At 37.9% G+C, this 25,503-nt stretch overlaps 1 protein-coding gene across 2 annotated transcripts; it reads right to left on the minus strand.

The window, feature by feature from the left end:
• Window positions 1–844: 844 nt before the first annotated feature.
• On the minus strand, window positions 845–24,525 carry NCAPG (non-SMC condensin I complex subunit G). 2 transcript variants are annotated; one of them, XM_042871435.1, is made up of 21 exons: window positions 24,385–24,525; window positions 24,092–24,301; window positions 22,724–22,952; window positions 21,097–21,242; window positions 20,321–20,405; window positions 17,274–17,466; window positions 15,331–15,480; window positions 14,130–14,270; window positions 13,201–13,324; window positions 11,629–11,718; window positions 11,278–11,457; window positions 10,835–10,945; window positions 9,060–9,179; window positions 7,701–7,937; window positions 7,199–7,380; window positions 5,301–5,475; window positions 4,763–4,924; window positions 4,094–4,265; window positions 2,557–2,649; window positions 2,031–2,109; window positions 845–1,145 (listed from the first exon to the last, which is right to left on the minus strand). In XM_042871435.1, the coding sequence occupies exons 1-21, from the start codon at window positions 24,493–24,495 to the stop codon at window positions 1,019–1,021; spliced, it is 3,117 nt and encodes a 1,038-aa protein (XP_042727369.1). In that variant the 5' UTR covers window positions 24,496–24,525; the 3' UTR covers window positions 845–1,018. The 2 variants fall into 2 exon arrangements, with proteins under 2 accessions (XP_042727369.1, XP_042727370.1); XM_042871436.1 differs by lacking the exons at window positions 845–1,145; window positions 2,031–2,109; window positions 2,557–2,649 and having other exon boundaries at window positions 4,173–4,278.
• Window positions 24,526–25,503: the final 978 nt, after the last annotated feature.

A 25,503-nucleotide genomic window follows, 5' to 3' on the forward strand; every position in this document is an offset into this window, starting at 1 on the left:
CTGACTGCCCTGGAAATTAAATGGTAACACAGAAGGATACGATCGACAGAGTGTTTCCAAACCAAACCCCTAACATTTCCAGAATTAATGTGCTCAGCCAACAGTGAATGTTTGGCACACTTTAAAGTTAATCTTCTATCGTCTCTGTAAAACTTTTGACTATTCCTAAATATGTCATTAGAAAAACCTCTGTGATCTTCAGAGTCATAGAAATCACTTTTGTCCGCCACTTTAAACAGACGGTATGCAGAAGCTTATATTTTTTGCCCTTTCTATACCTTACTTAATTGGATACTTATTAGGTACTTCTTTTATGCTTTTCTAAAAGCACATTAGCAATTTTATATAACAAGGTCACAGAATGGTTTGGTTGGAAAGGACCTTGAAGCCCACTCAGTTCCATGCCCCACCCACAAGCTGCCCAGGGCCCCATCCAGCCTGGTCTTAACACTTCCAGGGAGGGAAGTGCTCCTCCTTTCCTGCCCCCCTCCGGTCGGTAGCAGGCTTCCAGGCTTTGATTTGTAGAGTTAATTTTGGCTTTGCCCTTTTGATGTCATTTAAAATAAAGCAGACATTTATCTCCAAGAAGCAGAATTCCCAATTAACACAGACCATAAAGGCCTCCTGAGAGACAGCAGATGTGCAGGCTAAGAAGGAAAGACAGTAGGTGTGTTAACAGTACAGCCAGAAGCGCTGCCATCACGCAACCACTCCAGGTCAAGCGTTCTCTCTGAATAACATTAAATACTAACATTATGTTTAAAAAAGTCTGAAAATTTATATTTGTAAGTAAAAAAAAAACTCCTTTTTTCTTCAGGTAATATTTTAATATGTTTTTATTACATCAATGATGTACTTCATAAGGGGAAGTTACTCAAAAGTTCCTAGAAAAGTATGGAGCTATAAATGATCAAATACTGAAAAAATTAAATGACACTAATGACAAGAGAAACCTTAATTTTTCAAGCCTGCTGTTAATAAGCAGCATTAGCAGGGGACATTTCCCCTCAGTTTGTCTTTACTCATCAGATTCCGTACGCAAAAGGGTCGAAAGGTTCATTCTTGTTTTTTCAAGTGCTGCAGTCTTTGCTCGTCTCGAAGGCCTTGAACTTGGCACTGGGACTGATTCTGGCATTTCATCATCACTGAAATATAAAGTATTGTAAGATTAAGGCCCAAAAGACTAAACAAATGAAAGGGTTTGTTAATAGAAAACTTGAAATCACTGTACAGTAAATCCTTAACAAAAAAACCTCAAGTATAGAAAGTATGTAATTAGTAACAAGAATTTATGAGTGTTTTCCAGGTGATACAGCAGCATCAGAAAAGATAATGGTAATGGGAGGACGGTTGGACTAGATGATCTTGTAGGTCCTTTCCAGCCTTGTGATTCTATGATCCTCTGATTGTAAGATAACCAAGGATCAGCAGTTGCAAAATAAGTAAAATCCCGAAAGCAAACACTGAACAGGCAAACTGCAATGGCTAACCCTGATCATCCTCAATCTGGGGGTTACTTGCTTGAAAAAGGATGAACGCAACTGATAACTATAGAGATAATTCAATGTTTCTATCCTACAAGATCTGAAGGGAAGGAACACACTTTAGATGTTTTTTTTAAGTGTTGGAAGATAGGAAACAGAAATAGAAGCCAGAAACGTGGAGGGGAAAAAACATTGAATACTCAGAATTCTGCACAGAAATGGTATTAAAACAAAAAGCAGAGAAGTGGTCAGAAAAGAAATGCAATCAAAAAATGGAACTTCTGACAGACAAAACGTATAGACATATATTAATTCTACACACAAAAGATCTAAAAAAAAAAAAAAAACAAAAACACGTACCAGCTCTGAGGAATAACAGCATTTGAAATACAGCAGTAGGTTTGAAGACTTCCAATGTATTAGCAGAAAAATACTTTTCTTAAGCATTAGGTTTGGGGAAAGAAAAATATTCCTTTCTAGGAAGGAATTAAGTTTCTTTCTAGAACGGACATCGTGCTTTTGAAGGCAGAGAGAAGTAGTATTTACCTTTCACTACCAGATCTCACAGCTGTGCCAGTTTTCCTTCTGCTCGCAGATCTTGTTCCCACTGCTGCTTTTCTTTGCCCTACGCAGAAGCAAAAACCTCTTCACATCACATTATTTCCTTTGTTAAACCGGTTTTGCGTCTTTCAATTAGTGATCAATGATGTATTGAAATGCATATAACATGCAGTCACAACACTGAGTGGAATGTTTTCTTCAAAACATTAACAACTAAAAACCCACAGACAAGGTGACTTTTCACAGTCACCTGGACGTTACTGTAAACAACTGCGACCATCTTGAAACCAACCTTATAGGCAGAGAAGTTCTTTGGTTTTTTGCTTGCTTTTGTTGTTGATTGATTTCTCTGATAGCAGAAAAGTTTTAAAAGCAGAAAAGTCTATTTTCATCCTTTATACATTTTTAAAAGCATATTATGAAGACTGCATTGTTTATATGAAAAAAGAGGTTCACAAAGAGTTAATCTTTGAATCAGCCGTTATAGTAGCCAGAAAAACCCAATGCATACCTCTGCCAGTTTTGTTTCTCGTGGATTTCACTTTTGCAGTTTCTTTATTTTTCACTTCAGTAACTGGAGTATGAAGAACATCCTTAGTATTTTCTGTTAAGCAGAATACGTGCAGAAGTCAGATAATCAGCTTTCAATTTACTATAAATATCAGCACATTAACCAGTACCCAAAAAATCCATACAGTTTTAAATCCGTTTTCCTTAAACTACAAATTTCCTTTAACTATGAATTAAATAATAAGGCTAGAAGGAAGTTTAACGTGTCACTCAGCTGTAACATCGCCCCATCATAGCTATAAAATACTCCCACAGTCACAAGTAAACTATCCCTGAGAACTGCTTGCCCCCCATCCCTAGAATTACCGATGACTTCAGGAAATCCCTTTCTCCAGCAATTTATGCCACTGCTAGGAAGTTTTTTTTCTTCAGGTCAAAATTGTATCTCCTTTGCAGGAATCAAAGGGCAAAAAGTAACTCATTTTGCTCTCATCCATCGTTTCTGTATTTGAAGAACACCTCTTGACTTTCAGTGATCCAATGTATTTTGAAAGAAAACAATGCTTTTCTCCTACAGCTTGCCTAAAGTTCTCAAAATCCCTCTTTTGAGAGAGATTCATCCCAAGATACCATTTGCTGTGAGCACAACATTTTATAAAGACATACGAAGCTGCTTTAGAGTTCCAGCTTCCCATCCAACACATAAGCGTAGAAGATAATAACACAGAAGACACTTGATGCCTTCAGAAGCAGATTAAAATCTTGGAGTAATCTACTAGGATATAAACAACATTCATTTTAAAATTAAGATTTTTTTTTTTTAAAGTGACATCCTGCTTAAAATAGCTGTGCGTCAGTCTTTGTGGAGGAAGCCAAGGAAGTCTGAGCACATTTCATCCGATTGCTTTTCAACTGAAACAGATTAGATTTCCTGTGCCACCAACACAACATACACTGCTAAGATGTGCACAACTGCATCAGCTGTGCTGACTGCGGAAAGTTTTCCAGCCTCTTCCACTGTAAGCTCAAATAGCAATAAAAACAAACCTGGTTCAACGTACGGACTGGTAATAAGAGACCAATGTAAACAGTTCAGTGCACTGACTGTACATAACTGTAATACAGCCTGCCAGAAGTGCACCGTTACTCCATTGGAGTCCAAGTCCACTGGAGTCTTACTGAACTGCATTCTAAAGATGCAAGGAGTCACATGTCACTCCTTGTAAGACAGCACAAGGTTTGGCTGGCAGAGAAGTGCCAAGCAGCTTAAAGAAACATCAGAAGTTAATATTGTCTTTTTTAAAAAGAAAGAACTATAGGGCAGACCTACAAAATACAGCACTGCTTACATTCAAGTAACAATAATAAGATACTTATTTGTTCTGAGTTACTTTCAACAGGACGCATATTTATTTTTCTGCTTTTTTTTCCCCAGCAGTAGACTTATTTAGTAGGGGAATAACCAAGACTTCTCCTCATACAAATCCTTGCAGGTCATTCAATTGCACATCTCCTGTCTTACACTTCTCCTGAATTACCTTCCTCATTTTGAATAGAATCTGCAGATAATGTCTTGCCATTTTCCAGTGTCTTTTCAGAGACTCCCCTTTCCTCCGTGCCTTCAGAGTGATCTTTGCTCACATTTGTACTTTTGGTCAAGTTCTTCTTGATCCTCTCAATAGCTCTTTGGCACAATTTATCTCTCACTTTCTGGGAAGAGACACTAAACATTAATAGCTACTTAATTTTATGACTATTTTATTAAGTATACCAACTACAAGCATTAGTTGGATTTACTGCTAAGAACGACAAAAAGCATCACATGAAGCTGATTATTCTGGTTGAAAGGAGAAAGATTTTCTCCATCACCACCAGGCCCTGCAGCCCCAAAAGACTTATTATTTTTAAAGAGGCAATCTGAGGAGATAATAAAGTTACAGGACCTCTCAAGGTGAGATGGAATGTTGCTACTTGTTGATGGCATCCCTGTAGGGGAGCAGGACTCTTCAACGTTTCACATGGCTTTATCTTTCTCTGTCAGATTCAGATTTTTGTAAATGCCTCTTTAACCAATTTTTGAGAAGTTCATTTTTAATGAAAAACTTCAGTCAGGTTATCGTAATAAACAGCAGGCACTTCATTTTTAAGTACATCACAATGTTAGACTGCTTTTGGCATTAGAAAGAGCCATGTTATTTATATACTACCTCCAGAATCTCATCAAGCAGAAGCAGAAGATTCTCTGTGGAAGAACTACTGATTTCCAACAAACTTAACGCTCTCGCATAAACACGAACATCGGGCACAGTTGGGTCCATCAGGATCTCATTACAAATTTTCAGTGCTAAATTATCATGCACTGTTAAGTCCTGTGAAAGAAAGAAATCAAATACATGGAATTCCTCTGTAAATTATTTACAAATTACAACAACTACATCATTCTAATTTAGACAGCTTATAATTTTGCATAGCAAATATCTATTTTTTTAAATGCAGAATTTTGGGTACATTCACTAACTGATTTTCAAAGCTGCTTTTCCCAGTACGGATCAGTAAGGATGGTGCAAATTCCTTTTAGTATTACCAAAGTGTAAGAGTGAAAGAGAAATATTTACTAGCCTGAACAGTCACTTGCTTAATCAGTGCTCTGAATCTAGGAATCCCTGACAAACAACTAGCAGTGACTGCAGGGGTCAGTTCTTCAACTACAAGTAATGCTTTCTTCCAGTTCAACCCACTGTATACCTGATACTCTTGAGACTTCTTGGCCTGAGGTCTCAGTCCACTGGGTCTGGTCAGATCCACCAACAGCTCAGAAACATTACTGATGTCTATTTCGGCCAAGGGTGAAGTTGCAGGAGCGTTTAACAGCGTCCGCAGAGTTGGAAGATAAGCTTCCTCAAAGCATTCCTGGTTGGATCTGTTTCAGTTGAATCGAGCATTAGGAGCATAATGAGACAGAATTAAATCTTTTCTTCTACAATTAAAGTTTTCAACTTCATATATTTCAGCTGTCAGAGGACAGGCCAATCTTACCAGAGACAGGCAGCAGGATCACAAAACCTGCCTTGTAGAACCAACTCCTTTAAAGCTTTAGCTCACTGGGCTTTTTCCTAGGAAATGTTATGTAACACTCCCTACTTCTGCACCTAACCACTTACCACAGAAAGCCTAACTGATATATACACACAGATTCTCTTCAAGGGACAGAAACACACTTCCCTATATCTTCATTTTTCTTCTGCTCATTCCTCCTTTCTGCTAGTAATTCTCTTTGGGCATACATCTCATTGTAAGAAAGCAATGAAGCCTGGCAAAAAAAAAAGTGGTGATCAACAGCATTCTGAAAGAAATATTTGTGTTTTCTTGAACTCAGAAGAGTTCAGGACCCCTGCCAAGCAAGCCTACGACCCACACAGTTGCACAGGGTTTTGTGGCAAGGTGTAGTTCCACAACATGGGTCAAAACAATTTAAAAGGTACTGTGCCAAATCACATGAAGTACTGGTGAGGGAAGCAAAGCCTTTTTGGCTTGTTTGGTGGTTTTGTTTATTTGCTTTTTTAATCTCAGATACTTGCTCACCTTCTATTTGAACGCAATTAACCGGGGGACAAAACTGATGAGATAAATAACTTAAAAACACTAGATTGTTTGCTTCTGGATCATTGACTCAAATGAGCTAACCAAAAGACTTTTTGTGCACTATAAGTGGGGCAGGAACATACAGAAGCAAGAACTCTCCCACTTAATGATTTGTGCTTTAAGTTGGGTGAAACACAGCTGACGTATCCAGATTATTTCCTACAAGCTAGAAAAACAACATTTTTAAGATGTACTGTAGTACATACACACAAGGCTGCCAAGGAAATTATTACTCTTTAATAAACATTTCAGAATTAAGAATTGTTCACTGATTGCAGGACACTGTCCCTGCCATTAATGCACCACGCCATTCTAATGATGCAACAGAATATTATGCATAAAAGCCATCAACATTTTATAAACATTTCAAAAATTAAGCCTCTGGACTACAGCTGTGATCAGATGGGAACATCTGGACAACACACACAGAACATACTGAATTTAAATTTCAGTGATAGATCAGCACCAAAATTAGGCACAAAACTCTGCACAACTCACACATTTACCTCCCCTTTCTGAGTGGCAACTTTGCAGACTGCTCTGAATCAGCTGCCACACAGGGTAATAAATATCTGTCCACTACCAAAAGATTTTGAATCTGTTGTGCCTTTACTTTGGCACACACTTCAATTAATAAAACAAACAAAAATATCCTGTTTCTCTGCTACCTACTGGGAGCTGTCCACTCTATTTTAACCTTTCCTGATAGCATCTATTAAAGTAGTATTCAAGAACACAAAGGACATCTTTTAAATCATTTTTTTAATTCAATATACAGAAAAACACTTTCAAAGAGTCTTAGGAAAGAAAAAAAATAGGTCAGAGGGAATTTATAGAAAGTTTTTAGAGTGGCCACAGATTGAGTCTGCATATATTCAAAAGTAATTTGCATAGAAGATTAAACTAAGCAGGTCTAACAAGCATTTATGCCATTTTGAAAAGGGCTGCAAAGCTGCTTGATCAACATACATCATCACATAATATTTAATATGAAGCCATACCTATTTGCATAAGCATATAAAGGGAAGAAAACTCCCAGACAATGTCTAAGTTGAGCGTCCTCTTCAGTCACAGGATTGTACCACAACAAAACAAGACGTGAGAGGAGTTTGGCACTTGTCAGCCTCCCACAAAACATCAGTTTGGCTATGCCTTCTGCAGCTTCTGTTCTGAGTTCTGAAAACTGACGAGAGTTGATCTCAGAGACAAAACACCAACCGCAGTGATTTTCACTAATACTTTATTGCATTGTATAGTCTACATCTAATTCTGAAAATCAGTTCTCTACATTTCAGTATCTGCACCTGCAGGAAATGCTTAACTGGCTCAGAAGTCACACTTACTTGTATCAGTGGCAGTTATTTTCTAGGGCAACTAAGTATTTTAACATGAGACTACGTAACACACATCCTGTAAAGTTCAAACGCAACCTAGCAGAAGGGTAAGCCTTCTGCAGAAATTATTTTAGAAGGAAAACAAGGCAAGATTTATAATATTTCTTACCTCACTGTCTAAGAAACCATAAAGAAGCTGCAGGAAGCTGTGAACTGTAGCACTCCCTTCTTTCTTCTCCGTTGTTTCACCTTCCTCCTCACAACTTTCAGTTCCAACACGCACTTCTTCACTTTGAGCCTCACTGTCTCTTCTAGCTTTGAATGGCTCAATCCCAAACAGCATCAACTGATCAAAGACTGCCCTTAAAGCACTGAGCTTTACCTTTATATTATCTATTTGTAAAACCTAGGTTAAACAAAGAAAATACAAACATAATGTTATAACAGAGCAGCGCTGCTTAATATTAGAATAATAGAAGTGGATAGTTTTTTCTTTAGTAAGATTATCCCAGGATCTATACAACTATACATGAAGTTTCATATAAAAGTTTCCCAAGTAAAACAAACTTCAGACAGAAGATGGGATGTGAGCTGAAGCCTAAGCAACTTGAAATTATAATATTCTAAGAAATAATCTATCAAATTTTCTATGCGATCTCCATTAATAAGTAAAAAAAATCCAGCTTCACTCACCGTATGCACGGATGAGACATAATCTTACCTTTCAACCTCTAAACATCTAACAAACAAAAGCTATTTATCTGTACGAAGTCCTTAGTGCTAGGCACTACAGAAAAAACATGTAAGACAATCCTTGCTCTGAAAGACCATGTAGCTTAATTAAAATAAACATTATGGAAATTACAGCAAGGAACTGAGAGGTAAGTTCATGAAGGTCTATAGTTTACTATGTGCATTATGCTTCAAATTAACATCCAAATCAAAAAGAGATGTGGTGGGTTAGCCTCGAGAGTGAGCCCTTGTCAGTTTAGCCCTACACTACTTCTGACACCAGCTTACATAAAGAATAAGGGTTTAAATTGCTCATAGACATCAGCAATATCTACATGAAAATACATTCTCCTGAACTTCAGGAAGTCAGGAATTGCTGGTACTCGAGCACCAGAACTACGTATGACACAAGGTGGTTTTATTTTTTGTCACATGACCACCTGTATGGGAACTGCTGAATCACGGCCTGAGCCTCTGATTGATCACCTGAGGTGAGCACTGAGTCAGCCATGGGAGCACAGCTGAAGGCAATTCTCCTGTGGTGCCAGAAGGGGTGGAGCCTGGCTGCACGTCTCCTAGACCCATTTAAGAGCTGACTGCCTGTGGGAAAAGATTTCTTCTGGAGATCCCTCCTTTGGAGTTTTGCAGTGAGCCCAGGATGCAGGTAAGCATTCTATCTGCTCTCTTCTTGTTACTATAATCTGCTCTGCCCAACTCTCTTGTTTATTTCATAATTATAACATCTTTATATTTATTGACTGTACGCCACCATTCCATCTTCCAATAGAAATTTTACCTGCAACAACAATGCAAGATGCTGTCGAGCAAATTCTTTGCTTTGAAGGGAACAACAACCCAAGCATAGAACTGCCATGTTTCTCACAGCTGGGTGGACATTGGTTACACCAGGAAGTATCTGGAAAAAACAATACTCAGTTTGTCATTGAAATATGCAAGTCAAAAATAGGGAATTGTCTGTATTGTTTAACACTTGCTTACTCTGAAACTAGAAATAACAGTGTGATGCAAAAACAGAAAGTCGGAACTACTCCGTTTATCTCGATGTAAACAGAATCAGATTTTTGAGTGCATAAAATAATAGTAGAACCACCAGCACTTTGCCCAGTATTTGCCTTAATAGACTTTATTTTCTGACAGAATAGTTGACCACTACTGAAACAAAAAACAAACCTGCACGGTTCTTCATGGAAATACATTGACATTCTTGCAAAGAAACGGTACGCAGTTCTAAATTGTAGAATACTGACACTACTTTCTTTACCTGTAATAGTTTTAAGAAGTCACTATAAGAATCCATGTGAAAGAAAAGCCAGATTGCATACAGGATGCATGCTATCATGATATCAATCTATGCTTTTGTGTTCAATGAAGAAAGAAAGCTTAAAAAACAGCAAGAAAACCTAACATAAGAAAACCCAGCAAGAAAAAACATATAAAAGCAGGATGTTGAAAATACAGAAGTGGAATAAACAACAAACATGGAAATTAAAGAACTAATTAAAAAAATTATGATGGACACATCAAAACTACTTATGATTTGTTAGAACACTGTTCTACATCTGAAAGAAATCAGGTGTTGTTCACAGTATTGAAGCTACTCTGAACTGGTGTTAAAGTTCAAACTGGAAAGAAAATTGCCAAAATGCCCACACGGAGTCAGATCTTCCAGATCATTGCCCTGTTAACAATAAAGATCAAAACCAAATTCCTAGAGTGTTACATAAGCAGGTGAAGTAGATACCTCCCCTGAATTGTTGTCAACATCCCAACAATTTGTAGCTGAGACACTCTAGAAATGTGAGGCTGTTCCTAGCTACCTAATTACTCCATAATATTTCTTTTTCATGAACTTACTCAGTTTCCTTGAATTTTATGCACGTTCTCAGCGTGCACACGTCCTTTGACAAGGAATTCCATAGATTATGTATTAGAAGAATCAACTCATTCCATTTATTTTAAGCTTGGTGATTGCCAGCTTTACCTTATGATTATACAATCCTCACTCACATTCTCCATGATGCCCATGACTTCTGACCTGTCTCAGACCCTATCTTCAGTCCTCTCTCTTCCAGGTAAAAAAAAGTCACTATTTAGCCATTCTTCACACAGAAGCTGTTCCAGTACTTTTCCTTTCTGCCCTTCTCTTGACCACTTCCAATTCAAATATAACCTTTCTAGATAGGTGTGATGGAAACTGCACAATAGCATTTAGTTGGGAGTGTATCACGTGCTCACAGTAGCATACTGGTTTTTTTTCTCCATTTTTCCCCCCCTCTGTTATCCGCTGAGGAGACTTAAAATTCTCTGAAGCAGCACACTCAGCTACAGGGAGAGTCTCAATTTATTTTGGTGACTCCCTGCTGCATTCACTTCTGGTGTAGATTCTGAGCTCACAGCTGGGCTGCACTTGCATGATTTGGAACAGCTCAGAAGCACTAAGCCACAGTACTGAAAATATAGAAAATGATTCTGAAACAATCACAAACCATCCTGCCTGTGAACTAAGATCAATTTTTATTATAACCTACAACAGTGTTTATTGCTACATACCAGAGACTCTATTATTTCATTAATGGTTGGATCAATTCCTTTAGAAAGGGCCATCATCTTGAGAAGCTCGTGACACATCAATAGACACTTCACCAGTGTTTCAGGATCATCCTTCAGGGTGAGTCAGGAAAAAAAGAAGAAATTGTGTTACTAACAATGGTGGCTGTGATGGTGAGAATAGGCACAGTAAGCCAAGTTAATTCATACCCAAGTAAACATTTCTTACCCACTACAGATTTGATAAGTGAGCAACTTAATTAATCTATAAACAATGAAAAATGATTCAGTTTCATGGTTTCAGTTAAGAGTAAATACAGCATAACTAAGCTCCTTTTAGAATTCTGCAGTTATTTAAGAACCAAAAGAGCACTTTACTGTAATCCATTTTGAATAAACTAAAAACAATCAGCATTTGTGAATACAGAAAAGGAAAAAACGGAAACCTTCTCCACACGCATTTCTTTAATTTCACATTGCTCTGCTGCTTTTATGAGATCACTTTTTGTGTGTTCCAACTCAGTTATTTTCTCTTTTAATACTGATGCTTTATTAAAATCCTGCAGAGTAATGCACTCTTCCAAAGCTGCTTTTGCTTCAAAAAGTTTCACTTTTATTTCAGCCAACTGAAACGTAAAGCAGAAAGAAAATAATTATTATAATTATGCAGGACTATAAAACCTATATGGTATTAGCCAACAATGCACTACTGAGATCAGTTACTGATATACAACTATACAAAGCTCTTACTTGATGGACAAGGATTATTTTTTTCCAGTTAGCTAAAACTAGCTTACCTTAATCTGTTGCTTTCTTATTTCAGCAGCATCAACAGGCTGGTCAACAGAAACAATTGGCTCACGAACCTCTGAGACAATTTCTGCAATCTATTACAAACAAAATGTTAGTGATTTCAGCCAGTGATTTTTGGCTTAGATATCAGATACCAAGCATTAGTTTAACTTATCCAAATCTAAAATACCATCCTTCTGAAACTTCTGTGCAGCTTTCCTTAACCAATACATCACTGCACTAAGTCCTCAAGGAGGACTGACTTAACAACGAGCAGCCTAATCATGAAAGTCTAGTCCTATCTGCAGTCAGCTAGTTAAGCAAGAAAACAGAACCGCATATCCTCAGGTGAGTTGAACAGTTTCTCTGACAGTTCACAGGCACTGTCTTCTCTAGGTTTGAACACACGCTTTAGAAAGACAGATTGGTAACACCAGTAAGGTTTTTCACCCAGTACTGCTGCAGTCAAAATACACCAATGCTGTCATTTCCAGCTCTATAAACTACATAAGTAATACAGCGAGCCACACAAGTAACTTAATTCCAAGCCAAATACATGTGTGGAACTGGAAGCAGAATTATTCTGAGGGTTTTTCAGTTTAAGGGAGTTCATTAAGGACAGGCCTGTTGTGTTAATAAAAAATGAGATGAAAAAAAGAAAACTAAAAGACATTGAGACGGGGATAGTTTCAGTTTGATTTGATTTATCTTGCATCAGATTTCCACAGTCAACTTCCTCTTAGCCTCTACCCAAACAGCAGGACATACTGAATCAGTGCATTTCACTTGTGCGTTACTGAATCACACATTCTGTTGGTGTTGCACTACTGTAGTGCCAGGGCTACTACAGGTATTCCAAAATATCATGTAACAAACAGCCCAGCTTTACCTACGGGGCTGAGACTTTCCAGAACTGCTCTGTCCATAAAGTACAGAAATTACTTAAATTATTTCAGCAAAACCAAGAGTTTGTTTTTCATTAGACAAGTTGAAATAATCATTCCTCATATAGGAATATTCCTCATTCTCTGGGCAGCCTGATCTAATGGCTGGCAACCCTGCACATAGCAGGGGGTTGAAACTAGATGATTATTGTGGCCCTTTTCAACTCAGCCCATTCTATGATACTACATAGGGACTTTGCTATAAAAAGAATATTTTTCTTATTAACATTTGAGGTCTTTTCTCAGCAGAAAGGAGGGAAAAAAATCTGCAATCTGGAAATGTAAAGTATTCTCATTTTCTCATTTGAACGTTCTACTTAAAACTGTTTGGATCTAGTAAGACAAACAATTTTGAAACAGGCAGTTGAAGAGCAGTAATTTCCTAATTTGAGGGTTACCTTTACAAAATCAGCAATGTGCTCTGAAAACAGAGCTCTTCATCAAATACGCACAAAATGCAGCCATGTTGAGGGGAAAAAAAAGGCAGAGGTGCATAGCACAGAACAACATAAATACTTCTCCAAACCAAAAACATTTTAATTCCTGATATTTCTGTTGCAATGCTTTCTAGACACTGTTTGTCATACAGGGAAAGCAGAACCCAAAAAACAGTAAGTCTTTGGAATTACTTACAACTTGAATCCTTCTGGCATCATCCTCAATGATCCTGAGTAATCTTTCCACAAGTGGAGATACAAGAGCTGTTGAAGTTGCAGGCAGAATAAGAATCCTTTTTAAAAGAACTAACAGATGCTTTCTGCATTAAGGTGGGGGAAAAAAAAAAAAACACAATTTGCATTGTTAGGCATTAAATTATTTTACCCAAATTGAGTTAATGTGATGAATACATTACAGGATAAGCTTCTCTGTAACTATTTTGTTCCTTAGTAGAGTTCATCTTCTCCTTATTTTACCCCATTTCTCTTGATTAGAAAATACTGTTTTTCTTTTTAATCAGTTTTGACTGTTGCTTAAAAGTCATTCCAGCAAAAAATATCTTGACAGGCTGCCATTGCATATTAGGCTCTGATGGGATGAAAACGACAACCTGATAGTACAAGCATAACTGTCCTGTTTCAGAAAATGCCCATGATGGGATAAGCTTCCAAATTTATTCTTACTACTTCACAGGAAAATGTTACTCAAACTATAGGAGGCTTGTTTGAACGACTCAGTTAATGCATTCTAATTCAGTCTGAAATCTAAACTCTCTCCTTTTTAGGCCTTAGCAAGTTAGCAAGTTCAAGATACTCATAGGCTACCCTCTACAAGTCACCTGTGAAGAAATCATCCACTTATCTCCTTAATTTTTGGTATATTGAGCTCTAAATTAACAGTCTTGTATACACATGAAACTTTTTCCATAAAAGCAAGCAGGCGGCATTTCACACACTCTTGGGCACAATTCCATAAAAGAGATGGTGTTGGGTTGTTTGTTTTTTGCCATTTAGCAGAGACTCACATGTCGTGTTTGATCAGGTCATTTTCCCAACAGAGGCCTTATATCTGTGGATTGGCATAAGTGCCATCCACTCAATAGCAGGTTTTCTACCCAAGTTTACCTTCCTCCCTCTTCAGTGGTGTCCATGCAGTCTATAATAAGAATCAGTTGCTGGCCTATAAATTCCTTTGTCATCAGGTTTTCAAAACAAGCGAAGTCTTCTCTTTGTTCTTCTCCAAGAACTGGCATATTTTGTATGTAACTGAATCCAAATAGAACAGATTATCATTCAGATTCATGGTTGCAATGAAAAAAAAACAACAAAAAACAAAGCAACAACAGCAAAACAAAAACACTTCCCTGACATGTATAAATAAGCCAGTTACCTTGCCTACAAGGCCTAAATTTTTCTTAATGCTCTCCTTTTCATAGATGAATATTTCCAATAATGCTCATAGATAAGTACTACCAATAATGTACAGTTTGAGAACACTGCACTCCATTAAAAACTAATCCCCTGTTTGAGAATGCAAAAAAAAAAAAAAGCTTCAGCAGATCTGATTTATCTGTATTTTAGCAATCTTCACTACATAGCTTACAAGTGCAGTACATCAATTAAGGTTTCCTAGCATTCTCTGCGCTCACAGAATTTGGACAGAATATTCATTAATGTGAAGACTGAAAGCTTTTCTCTCTGAGTATCTCACCAAGAAAAAAGTCTTTTTCTTCACTTAGGTAGAAGATCGACTTAACAAAACATTCACTGTTTCTCCTTCATTAAACCAGCCTGTAACTGCCTCCCATGGCAGTTCTACCACTAGCTGAGAACATAAGTTTTTGTTAAGCATGCCCTCGTACCAGGGAGAAAGACAGGAACAGCAGCCAAATTTTACTGTATTTTCACAAGTTACCACAATGAAAAATGTGCCAGTTTCTGCAGGCTCTTTACCAAACAGCAACCAGGGTACTAACAGACAGCCAGAAGAGCTGCATGTTACAGAACAATCATTCTAGTAGTTTTAATGACACAGAATTATATACAGTTCATCTTCAAGTCCATCTTGCTCATAATCAATGAGTAACGTGAAAACAACATTTTGAAATATTCCATTACCTTTTGGGTTTTTTTGCTTTAAAAAAGATTGAAAAGAATTCTTTATTCTAAAAAAAAAAAAAACAAAAAACAAAACAAAACAAAAAAAAACGACCCAGATCTTTGGCTTTGAAAGAAATCTGAATAGCTGAAGCACAGAAATACGATCTACCTTTTCAAAAATAATTACTTTGGTGGAAGACAAAAAACATGTTTTAATGCAATGTACCTTAATAAGTAATCTGCATATATGGCTGGTTCTGGCAACATCTGTTCCAGCAAATCTTCACCTTCTTCACCTTTTGACTTCAGATGTTCACAAAGACATCTCCAGTGCAACACATTCTCAGCTGTTAAGTTTTCCAAAGGAATCAATTTTCTTAACAACAAGAAATAAACAGAAATGAAGAAAATATACAAATGCACAGAAATACATTATTTCCTAAGAAGAAAAATCCTGTCAAAGATATTCTCCACAGCTGTACTTATGGACTGACAAAAATAACTTTGTAAACAAGGAACGTGGAGTCGCAAGAGCTTCTGACTACATTGAGCTCTTCAGTATTTTACACCAAGACAGTTTGTGTTGGGTATTCTATATGAAAGCTTTGTATTTGCAGAAGAGAATCTGCTGAGCCTTTCAGATCTCCAAAAGTAATCACGCATGCTAAACTTGCACTCTATGAAACATTGCCATGACTACAACTGGGGAAGATTGAACTCCACTAATCTGTAGAAATATAATTGCATTATTTTTCAGCTTCTGTTCATAAACTATTTGTTCTGTTCTTGACTGCAGCATTTCACATTATGTTCTATAAAATTTTTTGCTCCCCCCAAACAAAACTAAAGCACATTCAAACCCTAATAACATGTAAATGAAACCACAAGGTGTAATCAGAAGTGTCATGAAAGAAAAGCTAAGTGCTTTGCATAAATCAAATAACCTCATTACAAGTTGAATCATTTCACTTGCTTCCCAAGGTACCATTAGCCCAACAGATCCACTTCTTCAAAACATTACTTACAATTCTCAGTTAACCCAATCTTTTAGAAAGGAGCCTTTGTTTTGTGCAGGATCAAAGTCAGATCGACAAGTCTAGAAGGATTTTTCCTTTGAACTTTAGAAACTGGCACATTTCCAAAAGCTGTGAGAATGTTATTTCCCCCTTATCGTGCTTTTAAAATCCAAACAGGCCTGCACCTGTAGCTTTGAAGTACAATATATTATCTGCTGGTTTCAAAACATAGGTCACAAGCTACTACTAGAAGGCAAAACATTTTGTAAGATGGAATTACATTTTTTTTCCCTCCAAAATACAGAATAACCTTGTTTGCATTTTGTGATCAGTGACTACTTGTCATTTAAGTTTATCACATGAGATGAGACTTAGATAATCATTCCACTCCGGTTACTTTGATTAAATCAAAACATTTCTTACCTCCCTTAGCAATTTCCTATAGTTTCTATTTTTTCCCTTCCTCCTTTCATTTTATTGTTGAAATGTAATATATTTATATCACATTCTCTTCACTGTGGATTAGAACTCACCTAAACAAATTCTACCAAAAATTAATGCAGGAAAAGAAGCCTCTAAGCTCCATCAAGCTTCCTTTAACAACTAAAACAGACTGAAAAAAAGGCCGAAAAACAAGCCAACAGACTGCCTAAACAGTACATGAATAACTGAAACTCAAATTGTGCTGCCCCTAAGCCAGCAAAAAGGATTGAGGGAAGCCAAGGCAAAGAGAAAAAACAAAAAGAAAGGAAAAAAAAAAAAAAGTCAATAATGAGGGGGAAGAAGAGACAAAAGGCAGTATCCAGAATCTGAAAAGGTGATACAGAATCTGTGATACTGATTCTTTTAATCAGTTATCACAGATTAAAATAAGAGATTACAGTTTTGCAGGTGTAAACTAAAGCACTGGAGACAGCACAGGGAAATGAATGAAATTAAGTCCTATTACTCATAGCAGAGCTTGCTTTATTGATGAGTTTACTCTCCCCTGTGATTTTCACAATCATTTTCAGTTACCAAACACATTAGAAATACAAACAAACAAAATGTAACCAAAACACTTCAGGATACAAACACCAGGGATACATCACAGCTTACACGAAAATATCACAGCCTTCTCATAAGCAACAGACAAGAAAGCTGATCTCCATACCTGTTGTCAAGGTATTTGCAGTTCTGAATGCAGTCGTTAAGTGAGGACAATGAAAACACAGCATTCAGTACTGGGACGGCCACTTCTGGGCAGTTCTCTACATCCAGTCGATGAAGCAATTCTAAAACATTCCCTTCAGTAAATTGTAACCAAGCTTGAAGCAATTTCTTCTTCATTACTTCTTTAACAGCATCTAATAATACAGAAATTGAAGTAGTTGATAATGTTAGAGCACATCAAAAAAACATGTTTTCAATACACCAGTCACTGTTCCATAAAGTTATTATACAGTTGAACTTGGGCTTTTTTTTTTTCCTCAAAGCGGCACAACAGTTAAATAAGAACTGCGTATGCAAAACTAGCACTTGTATGAGGGAACATCATTTTTCCCCTATAAGGAATAAAGGCTCTTTAACCAAAACCAGCTACATCTACAACCAACACGTCACCCCAGAAAACACATCAGTCATGACCTCTTTTATTAAAGCCATGGAACATTCTAGGGAAGCATGTCTATCCAGGTGCCCTCTTTCAGGCATTTATAATTGGCCACTGCTGAGGCAGGAGACAGATGCACAGACTTTTATTCTGATTTGCCACACAGAATTCTTGCATTAATTCAATTATCCAACTGTGTGTTTCAGAATCCAAAGTAAATCCCTCCAGTACCTCCTCCCTATTGAGGCAAACTAATAACTTCAGGATCAGCAGAGTAAGCTTTATCAAGGAAGAAGGTATTTATGGAAACACCGAGTATACATCTAGATTTCAGCGAGGAAGAAAGGTTAACAGCCTGGTGGAAGGAAAAGGATAGCTACAGAGTGACTGAAGTATGCTCTTAGGAAGCTTAGAAAACAATAGCCAATACAAGAGAAAAAGTGACAACATTCACCTTCCTACTCTATATAACCCACAATAATAGAAGACAGCACTCCCTGAATTCTAAAAGATGCTGAAGATCTGTTAAACAAAAAAACAATAAACAACAAAAAAAACCAACCCACTAAATTCAGGTTCTAAGAACGAGAAGCATCTCCAAGAAGTGAAAGGCATAAACCATCAGAATGTAGCAGTGTGAAAGAAAGCAAGTGGAGAACTGACAGCTGAATTGGTTTTGCACCCTGCAAAGTAGAATTAGGCAAAATCTGGATTATGCCTTCTAGATCTGGTTTAATTATAAACCCTGCCTCTGAAGCCAATAAGAAAGACATTCCAGCCTAGCAACCTTTAATGAACAAGTTCCTCTTTGTTAGCACATGAGCAAATTCAATAAAAGATACCCATATTCAAGGTTACAGTTTGCAAAAAGATCAAAATAAGAGGAAACTAGTGGGTGTATATATAAATACAGACTTCATGGAACATAAACCTCTTTTGCCTAGCGAAGAGCATACAGCATCAGTGAAGCTGCCTACCTTGGCAGATACACAGAGGTTAAAAAAAAAAAACAAAAAAACCACCAAGATACAGAACAAGTTCTCAGCAGTTGGGATGAAGAATCATCCTAAGGAAAAGAGACACCAGCTGAGGAAATATCTTCCCCGCATAAGCGAAGAAGGCAGCTCTCTGCCAAACACTTCAAGGTCACCAAAACATAAGCCACATACAAAGTCTGTACCTTCTCAGTAAGGAAATGAAGCTAATCCTTGTTCCTGACAGATGAAGGACCACAGGAAAAAAGAAAAAAAAAATCTAACGAAGGTAGCTTTCTCCTCTGGTTTGCAAAGCTTACTAAAACAGAAACGCATTCATGCAAAGACAAGAGAGCTATCAGTTGAGATTAAGTACTATTCTTTTTTAGTAGGGAGGAAAAGTGAAGAAGAATTGCCTGATTATGTCAAACTGCACACACTAGTATACAGATAAGAAAAAAAATAGCAGTCCAGAATGTATTCTTTTCCAGTGCTAGAATTCAGAAACAGAACTTGAGAAATCTCACTAAGTTACTATACAGTAACTGAGAGTAGGTGGGAAAAACACTAACTAAAACTTATCATGCAGAAAAATGACTTCTCTGTAAGTACAGTTCAATACAGCACAAGAGAGCTCAGCTGATTCTAACTTCTGCTTCGACCAAGAAGCTCATATGGTCCCCAGCTCAGATCACATTCATACATGATGCACTTTGAAGAGCTTCTGTTGGCAGTTAGCAACGTACTTCTTTTGCTCTCTGAAGGCACACAGCCACATCGGTCACAATTCACACAACTCACAGGCAGTACATCACTACAGAAAACATTCAGAGTAACACCTAACAAGGCTTCACACAGGCTTCCCAAAGTGTGCGAATCACACTGCCACACTTAAACTGGCAGTTTTTATGATGGAATTCCATGTCATGCTATTGCTGGAAAGAAAAGTCACTTTCTGTGTAGGCAAACCTCTCTCAGATGCACGTGGCCTTGTGATGGCTTGACGACAGCGCACAGAAATACTGGCATGTTCTGAACAGCTCTTCATGAAAATGAGACAGCACAGAAGATTTCAAAAACAATAAAGCCACTTCACAGTGAAATGAATGAGTCGATCAAAAATGCATTAAGTAATATTCATGCCAGTTAAATGACAAACAAACAAAAATTTCTTTCAGGACTTACATGGGAAACATTTTAAAACAATTTTCAGCAGATACTAAATTCTTTGATAAATGCAACAGTCAAAGATATTTGGAATGAAGCATCTTTTTTTCAAAAATACATGTAATTAAATAACTACGTTTCTCCTACTTCTGTGTTTAATAACATTATTTTTGAGGGTTTTTTTGTTATTTTTTTCCTAGCTTTAATTTTAATGGCATTCATTCTTATTTTAGAGCTCAATGGCTTTCCTATTTTTTGAAAATGCAATTCTCTTCTGGTTTATCCACTAGCAGATGACTGGAAGAACAGAAGCAGTAAGCAGGATTTCTTGTGCTTAAACATTTCTCAGCATTTCCCTTTGAGCTCCTTATTATTGCCATCACAGCTTCCACATCAGTAACCTCCACTGCGTTAGAAGATATTCTCTCAAATACTGGTATTAAGATATTTTTTAAAATGATCACTTACCAGATCTGTCATTAAGTCCTTGTTGCAGCAGTTTTACTCTCTGTGCTATTGATAGAGCTCTCAGGTGAACTTTTTCTGCCAAAACCTTCAGAAAAAAGAAGATATTAAAAAACATTTCTACACATTTTAGTGAACTTGTGAGCTATCTGTGAATCCAAGCTCTCAGTTTTATCCAATCCACAGAAACTTTAAGTCAGTAAAAGCCTATAATACCTGTATCATCAGCATTCTATCAACTAGTAAGCTGATTCCTGTTCATGGAAGAAAAGTGAAACTTAATCTAAGTTAAGCAAGAAGAGAATATGGTTGTGTGTGGCTATGTTACATTTTGCTTGAAGATTCTGTTCTGTGATTTTTAAGGCACTTGAACAAGAAATGTCTATGGTAGCAACCTTCTTTCCTTTTACCTCTACATGTAAAAATAAACAGCAGTTGATACTTCACAAAGAGGGAACGTGAAAACTATGCATAAATTTACACTAGTATGGCTGTGATCCTAATATTAGTTAATTATTTGTAGTATAAAACAGAAAAAAAATTGTTTCACTAACCTCACAAATGGGCACAGAAGATTACGGACTGTATAAACAACCTTGAAGAATTGAATTATATTAGAAATGCGATTTCTATCAGGCAAGTTCTTGCATACTTGAAAACACCCCACCAAAGTTCTGGTAAGTGAGAAATCTTACAGTTTAACCAATGAAATATGATAGAAGATTTAAAGCCTTTTCTTAAGCCACTGTTGGAAATGAATTATAAATGGTGCACTTTACCTCATATGCTAGCTTCCTGACAGCTTCCTTCACATCCATTGTACGCCCTACAATTTTTGGCAAAGTCCTTGCTGATGGAGCAATACATGACAGCACAGCACGCCTCACTTCTGAATTTGAATCATTTTCAAGCAACACGTTGTAAACTGAAAGCAAAATAGTCAGCTTTTGTAAGGGTGTAAGGCATTCACATTACTGAAAAAAAGACAATACTCAAGAAGGTGAGCAGGCATTATTGAAACCTCTCCCCTTTTGCACAATGCTAATATAAAAACAGGGATCAGGTTAGGGTCACAGCCCCAAGATTTTAAGGCAACTGTACATAGAACTGAAGTCAAATGCAAGAATGGTTATTTGTTATTATTAGGATCTTCAGTTAATTAAACTGCTACTCTAGATCCTCCCTATAAAATAACCACTTTGTCATTAACTGGACAAAAAAGTATCCAAACGTTGGACCTCTATTCACTGGAAATACATCCTTACCACCTTTGAGGAGAATCCTCAGTTTTTCCTAACAACTGAAGATTGACAACTGCATTAAGCCTACCAAAATACATTATTATCCTCATGTAATTGTTATTATCCTTGCCTCTTTTTCAAAGTTAAAAGTGGCAACATAAGATTTGATCAGACTTGATCAAATGACTTTTCCTTTTTGATCTGCAACTCGTTATGAAACTTTTGTTCCTAAATAAGAAACATATAAACAAACTTTCAGATAACAATTTCAAAAAAGGCATCTTAACAAGAAAAAGAACTAAGCTAATAATACACTATAATTTTACAAACGTATAGTCCATCTACCATTGTCTTTTGAAGCAAGAAGAGTAAGGTCTAATAAAAAAAGCATACCATCCAAAATGAAGTTCACAAGTTGGTACAAAACAGCATAAGGAAAACTGGGTTTCAGCAGTACTAATCTCCAAATAAATATGGAACTGATTGCCACATCCCTGGTGGCATTCAAGGCCAGGCTGGATGTGGCCTGGGCAGCCTGGTTTAGTGGTTGGTGACCCTGCAGATAGATGGTCATTGTGGTCCTTTTCAACCCAGGCCATCCTATGATGCTATGATTTATGAGCAAGGTGAGATTTGCACAGGAGGAGAAAAAAAAAAAAAAAAAAAAGGCTCAAAACACATAGAGGTCAACGGTGCCAGTAACCACGTGCATCGCTGATACAGAAGGCAGATGTCATTTTGGACAAAATCAGCCTTTGTATTACCATTTCTACGCCTCTGAACGTTTTTGCACAGGTTCAACTCAGTTGTACAAAAGCAGCCTAAGAGGGTCCGAACAGAGCAAGCACGTATCCTTCCTCCATTCCAGTTTGCAACACTATCTTTCTCACCATCCCACAACTGCACTGAGTTCACAGAACAGGGTGATCAATCATTTAATTCCCAGTGGATCTCTCATTCAACAAGTTCTGTTCTGTTCTTTCCCCCTGAACGTACACCAGCCCTACCTATACAAGCTCCATTGACTACGAGCCCCACCACTGCTCTAACAATTGCACGAAGAACACTCGCTAAGAAAGCGTTACTTGAAGCTTCAAAAAATGTTTCAAAGCAAACTAACATAAGTCAACAAACCTTTTACAAAAAGAAAATAAGAGCTACTTACTATTAACAACAGGACAGTTTTCATCCTTAGGATCTTGAAGCCTTGACAGGGCCAAGACAGCTTGAATTCTCACATTTGAAAACTTATCTTTAAGTCTAATCAGCATAGCTTCATTAATTTTATCAAATAATTCGTCATCAATCTGAGCATTCTCTGGCATGTTTCTCAAAATCTTATTAACAAGCTGGCATGTTCGAAACCTAACTGCATGGCTGTTTGCATCGTGAGACTGCAGGGAAGTGGAGTGGGGTGGGAAGGGAGAGAAAAAAAAAGTATTCTTTCTTATTTTCATTGTAAGATCATCAATATGCATATGTAAGTAGTTAGCACTCCATACAGAAGATAAAATACACACTTTCATATCTCAGAAGCTCTTCCTATTCTTTAGTAAGACTAAAAACTCACAGAATTGAAAAATATTTATAGCTCATCATTTGTATCAGCAGCACACTGTACACAATTAGCAATGCCCTCAGAAAGGAAGAAAACTACACCACTAATCAGAAGACATGAGCTAGCTTCCTCCTGTCCCCATAAAACATTAAAAGAGAAAGAAAATAGGGATGATGACTAGCTAGTGCTCTTGGCATTACTGATAACTTTTCATGACAAAACATTAATTTAGAATTTAATTTTACTTGTGATCTCACACTATCAGAATTGACAGTCTTCTTTTTATACATAAACTCCTGGAACAAGCAGGAATTAATAACACAAATGCCAATCATATGTGTGAAAAGCATTTTATTATTTTTACTTGTCAATGAAGCAGTATAAATTAATGTCATGTATACAAACGCACCCACAGTGAAACATTTAATGACATGCTTGATAGCCAAATAAGAAAACAATTTATATTTTCCTCACAGACCTAACTTCTAAAATCTGTTTTGCTTCGGGTTTTTGTGGTTGTCATAATCATAAGAATCATAAAATCATTAAGGTTGGAAAAGCTCTCTGTGATCATCTACTCCAACCATCCATCTAACACCAACACAGCCCACCAATGACTACCTGCTCATTTCTGTGTGCTTTTTGTACGCATTGTTTTGGTTTTAGTTTTTCAAATCATAAAGCTTTGCCTTGCTTTCACTTTTAAGCTTCCAGATTGTAGATAATGCAAGAAAGTTTTCCCTACTGTGTATAAACAGAATCACAGAACGGTTTGAGTTGGAAGGGATCTTAAAGCCTATTCCAAGCCCCTGCCGCGGGCAGAGCTGCCACCCACCAGCTCAGGCTGCCTAAGGCCATCCAACTCGGCCTTAGTACCTCAAAGGACAAGGCGTACACAGCTTCTCTGGGCAGCCTGTACCACTAAGTAAAGCTTCCACTTTACAGTTAAAGATTTAACAGCAAGTATTACTGTACCTCAAGCAGAAAGTTAAACACATAATTCAGAAGCGAATTGTCTTCTTCTCCTTCCTCGCTACCCTCCTCTTTCTCCGTTTGATAAAACGAAGTCACAAACTTAGCCACAAAATCGACCAGTTGCTCCACGGCTGGCTCCCGCTTGTAGACGATCATAACATACTTCAGGAAATGAACGAACTTCTCATGGAAGTCTTCCTTATCTTGTAACTGAAAGAAGCACCAAACCAAAGTAGTTTATAACCTTTCAGAAGCAGTCCCACAGTTTTCCCCTCAGACGCTCAGGCCGGTACCTGGCTGTAGGCGCTCTTCAAAGCCACAACGAGCTTCGCGGGGTTCTGGTGGGGTTTCTGGGCCAGCTGGAACGCCTCTTGTATCTGCAGCGGTTTCTTCGCCGGACACATGGCTGCGAACAGGACGCTCGCACAGCAGCCGGCCTTCCCGCGCGGAGCACGGCGCAGCACAGCACAGGCAGGGCGCAGCCAGGCCCCCCTGCAACGGCCGCCAGCTTCAAAAACGGCGCGAGTGCCGCCCCCAAGTCTCGCGAGAAAAGGTGGGAGTGCGCGCACGCTCGCGACTGAGCACGGCTGCCAGGCCGGGAAATGGCGGGCGGACTGGGGCGGTGAGAAGTCGGGGGTGTCGCCATCTTTCTGTGAGGAGTGCGGAGCTGGAGGATTTTTCTGTATAGTCAGTAATGAGCTGGAATTAAAACGATACGGGACGTCTTAATAGTCTGAATACACGCTAAGCGCCGAGAAGAGTGCTTAATGGCACATGTAGCTGAGTAAGCGCTGAGCTTTCATGCTGCCCACAGCCGCTGCCCCAAAGCCCTCCCAGCTGCGATGCGGAAGGACGGGCAGAGCGGCGGCTTTGCAGCGGGAGCCTCAGGCCGAGCAAGCGGGGTGGCAAAGCAAGGCAGGCTGGCTTGTGTCCAGACGTAATGAAAATCCTTTGGGGAGCGATCATTAAGTGAGACAAACTAAAAAGGCTCATCTGTCTGGAGCAACGTGTTTTTTACCATATTTAAAGTTTATTTTCACCTTTTGTAAAGAGTAACAAGGGGAATCACGTTCACTTGGTACAGCTGGTGTCTGTGTAGTTGTCTGGGTGGATTGTCAAAGCTTAAAAGAAGTTGCAGGCTACTGAAACACCGTTCTGTCTTCTGTCAGCTCTAAGGGGACATAAAAGGGCTGTAACTGCCTCAGTGGAAAGGGTACAACTGCCTCCTAGATTGCATCTTTTACTGGTGTGAGTTTCTAAGCATTTGTTGTAAGCATCGTTTTTTCAAAGAAATCCTTTAATTAAACATGAGAATAAATTCTGTGTCTTACTCAGTTTCTCCTTTAGTCTGGAGGACTCTTAGGAGACCTCATTGCTTCCTACAGCTCTCTGCAAAGACCTTGTGGTGAGGT

Source organism: Lagopus leucura, unplaced genomic scaffold, assembly GCF_019238085.1.
Source record: "Lagopus leucura isolate 7727_CA_CO unplaced genomic scaffold, USGS_WTPT01 Super-Scaffold_100004, whole genome shotgun sequence".
In the NCBI taxonomy this organism is placed as follows: Eukaryota; Metazoa; Chordata; class Aves; order Galliformes; family Phasianidae; genus Lagopus; species Lagopus leucura.